The 12,573-nt window shown below is 40.7% G+C and overlaps 1 protein-coding gene across 3 annotated transcripts in view; it reads left to right on the top strand.

The window, feature by feature from the left end:
* The first annotated feature begins 800 nt into the window (after positions 1-800).
* Positions 801-12,573, top strand: part of tbx4 (T-box transcription factor 4) — a 31,493-nt gene continuing 19,720 nt past the window's right edge. Inside the window, exons 1-3 of one of the 3 annotated variants that reach the window (XM_085130636.1) lie at positions 801-1,084; positions 6,923-7,068; positions 7,228-7,322. In XM_085130636.1, the coding sequence (XP_084986762.1) occupies positions 985-1,084; positions 6,923-7,068; positions 7,228-7,322 (341 nt within the window). In that variant the 5' untranslated portion in view covers positions 801-984. Of the gene's footprint in view, positions 1,085-2,542; positions 3,416-6,922; positions 7,116-7,227; positions 7,323-12,573 lie in introns of those variants that run through there. The other 2 variants (XM_085130638.1, XM_085130639.1) reach the window with 2 other exon arrangements.

Here is a 12,573-nt window from a genome sequence, read left to right as displayed (position 1 = left end):
CACACACACATACACACACTTCATCAGTAGCTATGCCTCAGATTAACTGAAGCACTGCTTCATTTTGAGAATGAACATTATCAAGTTGGTAAACAGCTTAACTGATATTTTTGGAGTTTCTGTGTGATGTGGTGGACTTGGTCTGAAAATAGTCTCATCCCAGATCCCTAAAGCAGCAGCAGGACTGGTTTTTAACTATGGAGGACATAAGACTGAACGGAGATGTGAAATATTTAACACAGAATTATAAGAAGGGCCACAGACAGTTTAGAAGATTTTGTGTTGAAAAAACATTTAATTTGTGTCTAACAGTTCAGATCTGATAATAAGCTTAATAATATTACACTGATACACTCTCACACCTTGTTCCAAAAATTGCTAATTTCACATATGTATGCATACATATTATTATTATTATTATTATTATTATTATGTTAAAAAAACTGTATCTCTACATCAAGAACATTTCCTTTGCTTTTAGTGATGTGACACTTTCAAGAAAATGCAGCGTTATTAAAGCGTTTTTAAACTTCAGCAGATGTATTTGAATTTTTGTTATCAACAAAGGAAATAAATGTGACACATTCACAGTCACCTGATTTAAAGATTAATGGTTTGTGGACGATAATTAGCACATAAATATCCCTGCATGCAGTTCGTTTGGCTGGGGGTCTGCAGAATGAGTGTTAGTTGTGTTGCTTAGTAACAAGTAGCGCAAAAGGAGCGAAATAATGTCGTAAAATAATTCACAGAACATGAATCGAATGGTGGTGTTTGCCTCCCATCAGTGATCACCAATTGGAAGTCATATTTCCCAGTCCAACGCTGGTGTCAGACTGACTACAGCCGAAACCTCCTTCTGCTCCAATCACGTGACAGTGGGAGTCCGTGGAGGTTTAATTCCCTTCCAAGAAGGCCAGCTCTAATCTGCCGCTATATACATCTATTAAAGAAGAAAACACTGAAGTTCTTTGATTGCAGCAGATGCAGAGGTGCTGCACGAGTGTGGCGCAGGGAGAACTGAAGACTGGAGAGCAGGCTGAAGGAGTACAAAGGTCAGGCCGCGCAGAGAGGAGGACGGGAGGTAAGAAGCTCGCCAAATAACAAAATAAGCAGTTTTTTGTGTTATGAACTGTTATTGGACTTTTTACAGTTCAGTGTGCTGCGTCTGTGTCAAACTAAAGCCCGTCAAAAAGTACAAATGCAGTTATTTTAGTATTTGAACACGACATTTTTTTTAAGTTACTTGTGAAAACACTTAAACACTTTCACGCAAGTTTTTCACGCACTTAAATATTTAAAGTCTTGTGAATTTCCAAACTCTCTGATATTGATCGAGCCGCGCTACACGAGGTTCACGCTTCTCCTGAGAGTACAACGCGCACATTTATATGGTTTGAAAGGGTTCAGGCTTTAGTCTAATTGCTTTCTGCTTAATTGAACTGATTGGCTAATTGGCTGTGACACAATAAGGGCGTATGCGGAGATAAACGCGGCTACGTCGTAATGAAGGCTTTTGCAGTTTCTGTGGTGGAGACAGACAAACACTTCTTGGGCGTTTCTTTTACTTCTGATAGTTTAATGCAAACTCAAGGTACAAGGTAAAAAATAAAAAGACAGAGAAATGTATTTATTCGGGTTAAATTGAGCTTAAACGGTGGTGTTTATAGTGAGTGAGGCAGGGTGAGAATGTGCGTCAAGTTAATAGTTTGAGGTTGGAGAATAAAGCAGCTCACTCTCCGCTCTTCAGGAGTTGGAGAAAGTCTGTCAGCAGCGCTATCAGCCTGCTTGGAAAGGCAGCGGAGCAGAGCTGCAAACACACACACAGCTGAGTGACAACCGGGGCCGTTCATGCGCTCGTGTCACCAAGCAGACATATAAGTCACGCTGGCATCTGATTTATAGACGCGCTGCAGATTCACGCGTCATTTAACGCGAAGCCACAGCGTATATTTCACCTGCAGACCCAGCGCGGCCTCCGCGTCAGCCCTGCTGCATGTGGCAGTGCGCAGAAGGATGCCTGCTGCTGCTGCTGCTGCTGGGTTATTACCGCACACACACACACACACACACACACACACTGAAACACTACCTCATTTTCCTAAACATTATTCTCAAGTGGTTTTACATTCGGGTCTTTATGGAGATGGAAGAGTCATTTAAACCCATTTAATGCGTAAAGTTTTCATTTTTTTTAAATTTAATTTAATCCATGTATTTATACTTGTTAAACGTAGAATTTACGAGGATTTTATTTTCTTTCAAAATGTCTTTTCAGTTATTTGAGTAGGCACGATCTACTCGTGGTCTCGATAAAACATTCATTCAGCGTTTATTATATACATGCTGATCAAAATAAATAATTAAATGTTATGAATAATCCAGGATTCCTGATAGGTAATCGCTGGTTTGGGCCAGTGCATATTTGCAAGTGATTAATCACAACGTCTGCAGTGGCACAAGTAATGCGAGCGCTCCATTAAACCGCTATGAGGCTGTTAATAGAAACCCACCGCGGCCTTGACACTCATTGTATGTTACAAAGCTCTATATTGGTGGTTACATGCACAAGTTGTTAGAATGTATTTTGAATAATTTCGTGGCTTCATGTCGGGCGGGGAACAGTGTTTTGGGGGCTACCCTGGTTCATGAGGTGGGTTATCGTGGAAGGGGAGTCAGGGTCACCCACCAAGCCCCGTGGAGGCGAGTGAAGGCTGGGTTATCTTCTAGAATATTTTATGAATATTGTCTTGTTCACTGGTTGTACTTGTTTTACATTAAAGCCTCACTTTAGTCAGCATAGGTTCAGCCCGGCCTGGTGACCCAATGACGAGGGTTGATACAGCAATTACCAGATAATTACCGGACATGCATTCAAATGAAAACGCAATAATAATAATGCACATTATAGTCTGGTGGTGTTGGGAATGCTACCAAGATAGCAAGGCTCAGAGGAGGGCATCGTTTCTACACCACAGCTGTAAGGCTGACCCGGTGAGAGGAGCAGTGGGCAACGAATCACTTTCTCCCTGCTGCGTTCACACACCGACTGAGCAACTGCGTGTAGCACTGTAGCAAAGCTCTTGTTGCAGTGTGTGTGTGTGTGTGTGTGTGTTTCCAAGAAAATAACCCACTGAGATCCCCCCTCAGAGCTCAAAGTGCGCACTGCACAGGCGCAGAACGCGGCTTGTCGATAGAGAAGCTGAAAGGCACTAAGGCAGCCGAACCGAGCGGCACTTCCCAGCGGACAGCCGCCGCCGCTGCAGCCGTCAGGACAGCGCTCGAGACGAGCAGTTATCTTCTAAAAGCACGTGCAGCCGCGGTGGGAAGGGGAGGAACCCCGCTGTTCGCAGGCCGAGGACCGAGCTGCTGTGCGCGGAGATGGATTTAAGCAGATGATAGCTGACTGCGTGAGGTACAGTAGAGAAGCGTCCGCGCTGCCGACCGACTTGTAAATAGTGCTGTTTGTTTCAAGAGGGGAGAGCGATGCTGTGTCATCCAGAGCGTGATACTCTGTGGGGGAATCAACCCACTGTAATTAACCCACTGGACTCAATCCACAGAGAAATGTGACAAGGAAGCGCTGAAACTGACAGTCAGAGAGAGAGAGACAGAGAGACAGCCAGGCTGAATGACAAGTCTAGCTTTTTATTTACTTGTTTTTATTGATATTTATTTATTTCAGAACATGTGCATGCTGACTTTTTTTGACTGGCTGTTATTATTATTATTATTATTATTATTATTATTATTATTATTATTATTACTTTAACATTATTAAGAAAGCTGACTTTCACATTTTCTTTACAAACACTGGCCTGTGCTTGGAAGTTTTCACACACCAGCTTCAAAGTAATTCGTTAATGATACTACATACTATTTAAAATATTTCAAAATGATGGTTCACTTCATATATTTTATAATATTTGTGTTGAATGGAGGCTGGTTCGAAAGCTTTTCATGTTCAGTTTTTTGATTGTTTTAAAATATTATTGGGAGCCCAGCTTTATAAGAAATATGCAAGCTGCTGTGATTTTGCATTTTACACTAAACAATGACGTAGATTAAATTTGCTGTATTGTTTCCATGCATCAGTATTTGCTTATTTTATTTTGAGGAGTTTTTGTTTGTTTGCATTGAGGTTTAAATGCTGTCAGCTGATTAGAAGCAGTGGAAGGTGGTTTTTTTCCATGTTTTCTTTACGTCCTCATCAGCTAACGTTGTTGGTTGTTGAGGTCGTGTTGAGCACTGATGCCGGGCCTTCATGGTTCAGAGCTGTTGACACAAAATGGCGGCAGATTGAAATGTGTTACATCTGCCTCACACAGTTAGCACATCTCCACACACACGCTGTTTTTAGCGTCTTAGGCTTTTGGTATTTGCTGCTTCAGACTCTGCAGTCTTTCTGCAGACCTCTGGGAAATATGTGAACAACACTGATGCTGATAGCGTGGGCATCATAAACAGGAGACATGGAGTTAAACGTGTCAGAGAACGCCACACCAGCATAGACGGTTGTTGCAGTGTTTCCCACAGGGGAACATTAAAAACCGTATTTTGTGGCAGAACCTTTAATTGTTTTATTAAAAATCAGATTTGACCTGCATGATATTTTCATTTCAAAATGCAAAGGTTCAAAACGATTGGTGCTTTAAGATGGCTGCCAAGTTTCACGACTTTCTTCTGCGAGGCCTTCGGCCAAACAGTTTTCCTGCTTGCAAGACAAGTAAAAGTGAAGCTTTGCAGTTAAACGAGCAGCTCGTCTGTATTTGTGTGCAGTTTGTTTCCCCTGTTTCTTGCTTGCTTTGCTGCACAGCCATCACTTCTTTGTCTGTCAGTGCACTTTGATATTTTCCAAGCAGATTCATTTAGATGATCATTTCTCCCTGTGAGCAGCAGGAACAAACCAGACTCCCTTCAGGATTCACACGTTTAAATAAAACCTTTAGATGCTGAAAACATATTTGGTGCCATGGATTTGTTTTCATGTATTTATTTACAGTCTATCGAAATGTTATAACGGGCAGAAATATGTGCGGAATAGTCCTCGTGTGTGAGACAGAAACAGGCTCATGCATGTGCTGCTGGCTTGTGCTCATCAGTTAAACAGAACTAGTGAAAGGCCGAGATTCACACTGTACAAAAAAGAGAAAAGAAAAAAAGCTTGTAGCTGTTTCTTTGTCAGATCTTATCTTTATTAGCTTTCACAAAGGTCTCCGTCCGTTTACACTGGATGCCACCTCTCCAGTTTCATGGCTGAGAGAGTGGTTTCTCTATGTTTACAGGCTCACGTCCACAGTGTGCAGCCCTGAGGCTAGGAGACCGCAGCAACAGGTTTCCCACTAGCATACTCTGCCTTACAGAAGTACAGAAGTATTTCCAACTATTAGAAATGATCTGAAAACTAAACTGTAGTTAGAAAATGTCACTTTGTCTGACTTTGTGGAGTCAAACAAAAGCATTTGAAGCAGCAGTAATAGTTGTAAACTACGAAGCACACGGAGAGCTGCATCGAGGTTTGAGGCAGGAACAGAAGCAGAAACAGCCGCAGCGACTCTGTACGAGTCTCCCATGTTAACGATGTATCACTTTGACTTGATTTTTTTTTGTTAACAGTTCTGTGTTTCAAATCGAAATGAAGATTTCAGCCTTTCAGAGCTGCACTCTCAGCTGTATTTTTACTGCAGCGATGTTCACTGTACAGTGTGTCAGCCTAATTTACTGCTGAGGCTTTGACCCTGTTGTGGAGTCTCGTGCACAAATCTTTAATAAAGTCTGAGCTCGGCTGTCATGGAGCTAAACATGTTTAAGTCTCTACGGGCCGAGGTTCACATGAGATGGTCATCAGGTGCTGGCATTCTCTAGATTAATGGATGAACTGGAGCAGTGCAGAGTAGCTCAGTAGCACAGAGAGTTTTGTGACCCTCAGAAAAATGTTTGCCTCGTTACTGGCGTGAACTTCAAACGGAAAATTGTGCTGATGCATTGTTCATATCGACTTAAAAGCAAACAGCGTGTGAGGAGAGAAGAGAAATATTGAAACCTCATTCCTCTGTTGTGCCACTTGAATATTATCACTGTATTTTCAACATTTTTGTCTCTCTGTTTGTATGCCCAGTATTAAACCACTACTTGGCTCAGGTTTCCTCCACAGAAGAATTTATCAACAACAGCAGCCAGTGGTACCTGCACACCCAGCCCAAACCAAAGATTTCAACTACAAAAATAAAGGCTGCATATTTATACATTTTATACATTCACTTTTTCAAAAAATGCTTCAATTGGGTCTAAAAATGTCATTCAAATAGAAAATCTTTCATTGGTAAAAAGTGTGCGGTTTGTAATGGAAACCTGACTTCATTCTACAAAAGCTTAGCTGGACGTTTTTATTTTGGAGAAGGGGGAAGTTTTACACACTCCAATTAAATCTTAGAAATTCATATTTAAATTCAAAAACCTAAATATGTAAGATAATGGCCCGCAGCTGTGCAGGCTCGCAGTCGCAAAACATGTGATCTGCACTCACACTGACGTGCAATCTGTTACATTTGTGTAAAAAACACAAAGGTGTGGCAAAAAGATGAATAAAAGGGAGAGTTGTTTTATTTCAGATCATTTTTTAAGTTAATAAAAACGAGTGTTTAAAACATTTAATGAAAAACAAAAACTTTGAAAGAAAGTTTTGCATAGCAAAAAATGACCATAGCTTCATAAAGTTCTTGGCACCACTGATTTAAGGCCAATGCTGTCTCGCAGTAATAGAGTATATACAGGAGTATACTTTATAACTATATATGACATGAGGCTACATTACATCTGGAAAGTGTCCTGTGCCAGGCCTCACCCACAGTGGCAGTTCCCCTCTGCTTTCACTGCTGCTCACTGATAAATCTGACAGCTGGGTATTCTTCTAATCCTGCAGCGATGCTTCAGGAGAAAGCTTCAGCTGTGACGGACGAACATGTGAGCCGGCTCCAGACCGGCGGGGAGACGGATCTGCTTCCAGACCAGTCGCGACTGGGCCTGTCCACAGCTCCCACCGTTCCCAGCTCCACCGAGCCCGACCAGGTACGCACGGAGGGCAATCTTGCATCTTCTGGATGGACTGTGAAATAGTACGCTTTGGGCTGATTTATAAATTGCTCCATTTGGTGTTTATATGCAACTATTTTGCATTTTGTTGGATGGTCTGAGTAGTTTTGATTGTAACTGCGACTCTTCCTTCAGAACATTGAGAACATTAAGGTCGTCCTTCACGAGAGGGAGCTGTGGAAGAAGTTCCACGAGGCCGGTACAGAGATGATCATTACTAAAGCGGGGAGGTGAGTGAGGCGTGTTTCTGATGAACCATAAAAAATTAAAAGAAATGTTTGAGTTCATGTTTGCAGTATTATTTCCATTTTACAGAAGAGTAAATACTCTACTGTGAAAGTACTTCAAAAGAGCTACATTCAAAATGTAATCTAAGAAAATGGACAATTTCTCATGGTTTTTTCAGTCCCTTGTGTTACTGCATTTTTGTTTGGATATGGAACACGTGAAGCAGCCAGTGTCTGCTGTCAGGTATAAACACTGGAATAAACAGTTTGTTCAGACGTGGAGTCAAAGAAGAAATATTAAACATCTGCATAAATCGCTACAGTAAATGTATTTTCTGCTGTTGTTACATTAACGTACTGCATTACTGCATTGCAGGATTGGTGGTGGAGTTTATGAAACACAAAGTTTTTCACCTGATTTGAATCTCCCCGTCAACAGTAACCTGGAAACAGTCGAGCTCTTTGTTATTCATATAACATATTGAAAAGTAGCGATACTCTTCAGAGTGAAAACATAGTTTTCTGGAAAAGTGATTTTTTAGTGATGATTCATTATGCAAGATGAGCATCATATCTTTCTGGGATCATCTGTTTAGACAGCTCGCAGTAACATACGGCAGTTATGATTTTGTCTTTCAGGAAGAGACAGAAAGTTCCTGCTGCGGCGACTGCATAATTGAAAACACAAATGACTGCTCGGCTGGTTGGATTTAATGCGACCTGAGGATTAGATAGTGAGGCTGTTGGACATTAACCAGAGAATGAATACACTCTCAAACTGACCTCCGCCTCTCATTCCTCACGGGATGTTTTTTTTCCTCAGCGAAAAATGTAAAAGGTCACCACATTTTTTCCTTAATGCTGTATAACCTAAGAGATGGGCTTTTCCTTGTCCAGCTGATAAAGTAGGCTCTGAATCCTTAAAGCCCTTTGAAGAGTTGTACAGTCGTGTAGCTGTGCAGCTGTGCTGGAAGACCTGTCTGAGTTTACCTGCAGTCAGTCTGCAGCGGGCGCTGAAAATTGGCTTCATCGCTGACAAGCAACAGATCTGAAGATGAAAATGACACCAGACTGAATTATTTAAGCACGTCATGAGTAGTGCATGTAGTGCTCACGGTCTCATCATGCTAGAAGGTATTTTAATCATACTGCAGCACAAAGCATTTGGCAGTAGAACATGTATTTAATAAAGACAATAAAAAGCACCCAAGAGTGGGAACCAGGCGTTACTGCAGACACAATCCCTGCTTTATTTTTATAATGTTTTATTATCTCAAAGTGCATCACAGAGAGTCACTACAGTGAGCATTTGCCCACTAATTTGGAGAAATTTCTCAGCAGACGTATTTATTACATTCATTGAGGTCATAAATACATGTAGATAAATAAAAAGAAAAGAAATGAAAGATGAAAAGAGGCGGGTTACAGGTCAATGGTAACTTTATTGTCCCCAACACAACACACAACAAATATACAGAGATTAATTCTTGGAATTATGTTGTAAGGAAAGAATGCGTCTGAGGTCCACACACCAGTCTTTCTTATTCTTCAGGGTGAGTGCAGCTTCAAAAAGCAGCTAGCATGGCTGTAAGCTCCTAATGATAACGCTAAAAATGATTCATAGCAAGTAAAGTCAACCATGTTACAATGCTAATATTCATTTGCACTAAATAAATAGTTCATCCAAGTCTGAAAGAGCTATGGAGGCATTTAGTCGTAAACCAAACTACTGGATGTAGTCATTAAAGGTCTGGCTGCCACACGGGGACGTGCATTTCTGTAGAGCTAAACTGAACGGAAATCCAAAAGCTGTGCAGACTGATTGGTTGGACAGCAGCTATATACCAACTGCAGGTTTGTTCTTGTGTATTTTGTTCATATTTAGTGCACTGCACAAAAAAATGACCTGAAATACTGTCTCATAATTACTGGTTAATCACATGACTCTTAGTCTAAGAGTCATGTGATTAACCAGTAATTCGCACATTTTGGTATTTGAAAATAAACGACATATTAAAAAAAAACATGATTACAAAATAATGAATCTAAGCAGAAGAAACGCTTTTCCAAATCATTATTAAACTAATGTTTAGAGAAGGTAATATAAATATATGTCCGAATAGGGCAAAGCAGTGACGTATATGGTGTAACTTTACTCCTCCCAATGGCCCAACAGCCTCAGCAGACAGAATAACATTAAAACAACAAAGAAGTCTCACTTTGGCATAAACTGCATGTTTGTGTCTGTCTCATGGATTTTTGAATAAAACGTGTTTATTACTCATTCACTGAAGTTACTCACACTGAGTACTGTAGCCAGATACTTACATACATACATACATAATAATGTTATTCAAGTAAATGTAACTGAGTAAATGTAATTAGCAGTGATGGGAATAACAGCGCTACTTTTTTCAGTAACGAGTAATCTAATTACTATTTCTATCGTTACAACGTCGTTACAGTTACTAACAAGAAAATACGATGTGGTCGCGTTACTATTTTTCAGCAAACAGACGGTTGAAGCTGTGTTCAGCTTAACGCATCTTATATCAGTTGCACGGAAGTAGCTGTAAGTAATCTGGACGCTACAGCTTTAAGCAGCTGCGCGCTCCCGCGGACGGTGATCACTTTCTAGCACAACACCTGGAGCTCAGGGGCAAAACAATCGCATGAGTGCTGCTGTTTGATTGAGGAAGAGTAAAGTAGTCGTGGTAAGACAATCACATGACCACTTAAAGACAAAGCAAGAAGGTACCAGTTTTTAAATTGTGTTGATAGGCCACGTAAAACCAGAGTCATGATAAATAATATATACGCGGCGTTTAGCAAGCACTAGCAAGCACTCGCTGCTTATAACCAGTGGCGGTTCTAGCCTGTTTGGCGCCCCGGGCGAACACTCCCCCCCCCCCCCCCCCCACCACACACACACACACACACACACACACACACAAAACATATTAAGGATTGTACATTAACATAAAACTGTTGTCGGAACCATACTGAATTTCACCAGAGAAACACACACATATGAAGAGAGAGAGAGTATGCATAGTATGCAAACAGCTACCAAACAGCCATCATAATTCGTCATACAATGAACAGGATGAATCAACAATTGACAATGACTAATTAATATTAAAACCTGTAACATGTAATGTATTTTTTTGAGTTTAGTCTGTTACTGTTGCTATTTTTACCATTTCTTCTTGGAGCAACTGTAACCCACATAATTTCCTTATAAAGTATTCTGATTCTGATTGGTTCAGGATGACCTGCCATTATCCAATCACACATCTGCTTACCTGCATCTTTTGCTCGTTTCTCCTCCTCTTCTTTTCTCTTTTTTCTAAACTGAGCACCTGATGGCTTTGAACTTTTCTCGTCCATCTTCCATTGGTTTTAATGTTGCACTTCAGTATGAACACAAATCCCCCAACCCAAGGATCACCACAACATGATCTAACAGACCGACACCTTAGTTCACAGATTCACTTTGTCGAGGGTTTATTTCTGGGATTTCACACAACCCAGGATTCAAATCATGAATCCATGATGGGCTTGGATTTACATCATTATGAATGAAATGTGCTCTATTTGGAAGCAGCCGGCCCCTCCCCTGTTGACGGGTTGTGTGTGAGACTTTAAATCATCAAACTGTAAATTATAAATGTTAAATTGTTATTGATCCTTTTACCCCGAGTCCTAAAGTGCATATTTATTTTCTTACTCTTCTTATATTTGTTGTTTGTTTACTTGCACTGCTGTAACTGGAGCCTCGTCGTCTCGTCTCTCTATATACTGGACTGTATGTAGCGGAGATGACAATAAAGTTTACTTTGACTTCAGCAGCGAGCAGGCGCACCGAGGGCTCTCGCGCTCACTTTTCGAGAATAGAATTTCGAAAAAACATCGGCGCAAATTATGAGTCTGTATCATGATGTCTGGTGTTTTCGTGTTTGTTGGGTTTTTTTTATTGTTTTATTTTGCGAGTTGGTTATTAGATGCTGCTCCAGCCAGCCAGAGAATCCCCCGCCGTCCTCTCCTCCCTGTGCCACAAGCAGCAGGCACACCTCGCAAACGGAGGGCGCCCTTACTCCCAGCAAATGGGCGATAGAAAACCGATCGGTGCCTATGACATTCCCAGTATGCGCTGGCTGATGTCGGGGCAGTACGAGCAATTTATTTATTTTTGCCGATGCCCGTGCATCCGCCCCCCACCACGATGCCGCCCCGGGCAACCGCCCGTGTCGCCCGTATCAAAAACTGCTACTGCTTATAACCCCCAAAACAAACAAAAAACAGCCCGTTCGTGTTGGTGGAAAAATGCACCATGTCAACCAATCAAAAAATGATATGACAACATGACATTTGGTTGTTTAGGAAGAGGGGGAAGTTTTAGGGGTGACAACAAGAGAGAGAGAGAGTAAAAGAGAGAGAGAGCGAGTTTTGAGATGTGAGAGATTTGTGACGTTTAGCGTGTTTGGTGTAGTTAATGTGTTGTCTTGTGTAGTTAGTGTGTGGTGTTGTGGATAGTTTTGTGTTGTGTGTCAGAACAATGAGGCGACTGCTGTCTCCAGGTAGAAACAGGAGTGATACACCTGCTGCTGTCAGACCTGCAGGTATCAGGCTGTGATGTTCTCCTTTGTAGTGGACAGAAATTATTTTTTTGGAGTGGCACAAATAATTTGTGTGAAATCTTATTGAAAGCAGAACAGCTGATTGTTCTGTAAACAGTTTGAAATGGTTATTTTTTTATAAAAAGGGTAAAAGATAAATGGCTGCAAATAACTTTGTTTGCAAAACTTGTCCATATAATTTTCAAATTGACAATTTATATTTGCATTTAAAGTTATGAAATATGATTCATTAAACATGTTTGTGGTTGTTACAGTAAAAAATAACTTTTTCTACTCGGATTTTATGTTTTTTGTCTGATTTTAGATCAATTGTGATAATACAGTTTGTCAAAATGAAAACATAACTGTAAATTCAGACACGTGAGGTTGTGCTGAAAACAATGATACCAAACAAGACAAAGTAAATCGTTTTTAAAGGTGAAATGTGGAGGAAACATCAGAAGTAGTTAAAAATGGCCAATTATGACCTAGACCCCAGAGGGTTAAACACTTTTTTTTAAAGTAACGCAATAGTTACTTTTCAAGTAATCAATTACTTTTAGTATCTTGTAACTCAGTTACTAACTCAGTTACTTTTTTGAAGAAGTAATTAGTAACTATAATTAATTACTTTT

Source organism: Neolamprologus multifasciatus, chromosome 14 (assembly GCF_963576455.1).
Source record: "Neolamprologus multifasciatus chromosome 14, fNeoMul1.2, whole genome shotgun sequence".
Lineage (NCBI taxonomy): Eukaryota > Metazoa > Chordata > Actinopteri > Cichliformes > Cichlidae > Neolamprologus > Neolamprologus multifasciatus.
This window is presented reverse-complemented; position numbering and strand designations above follow the sequence as displayed.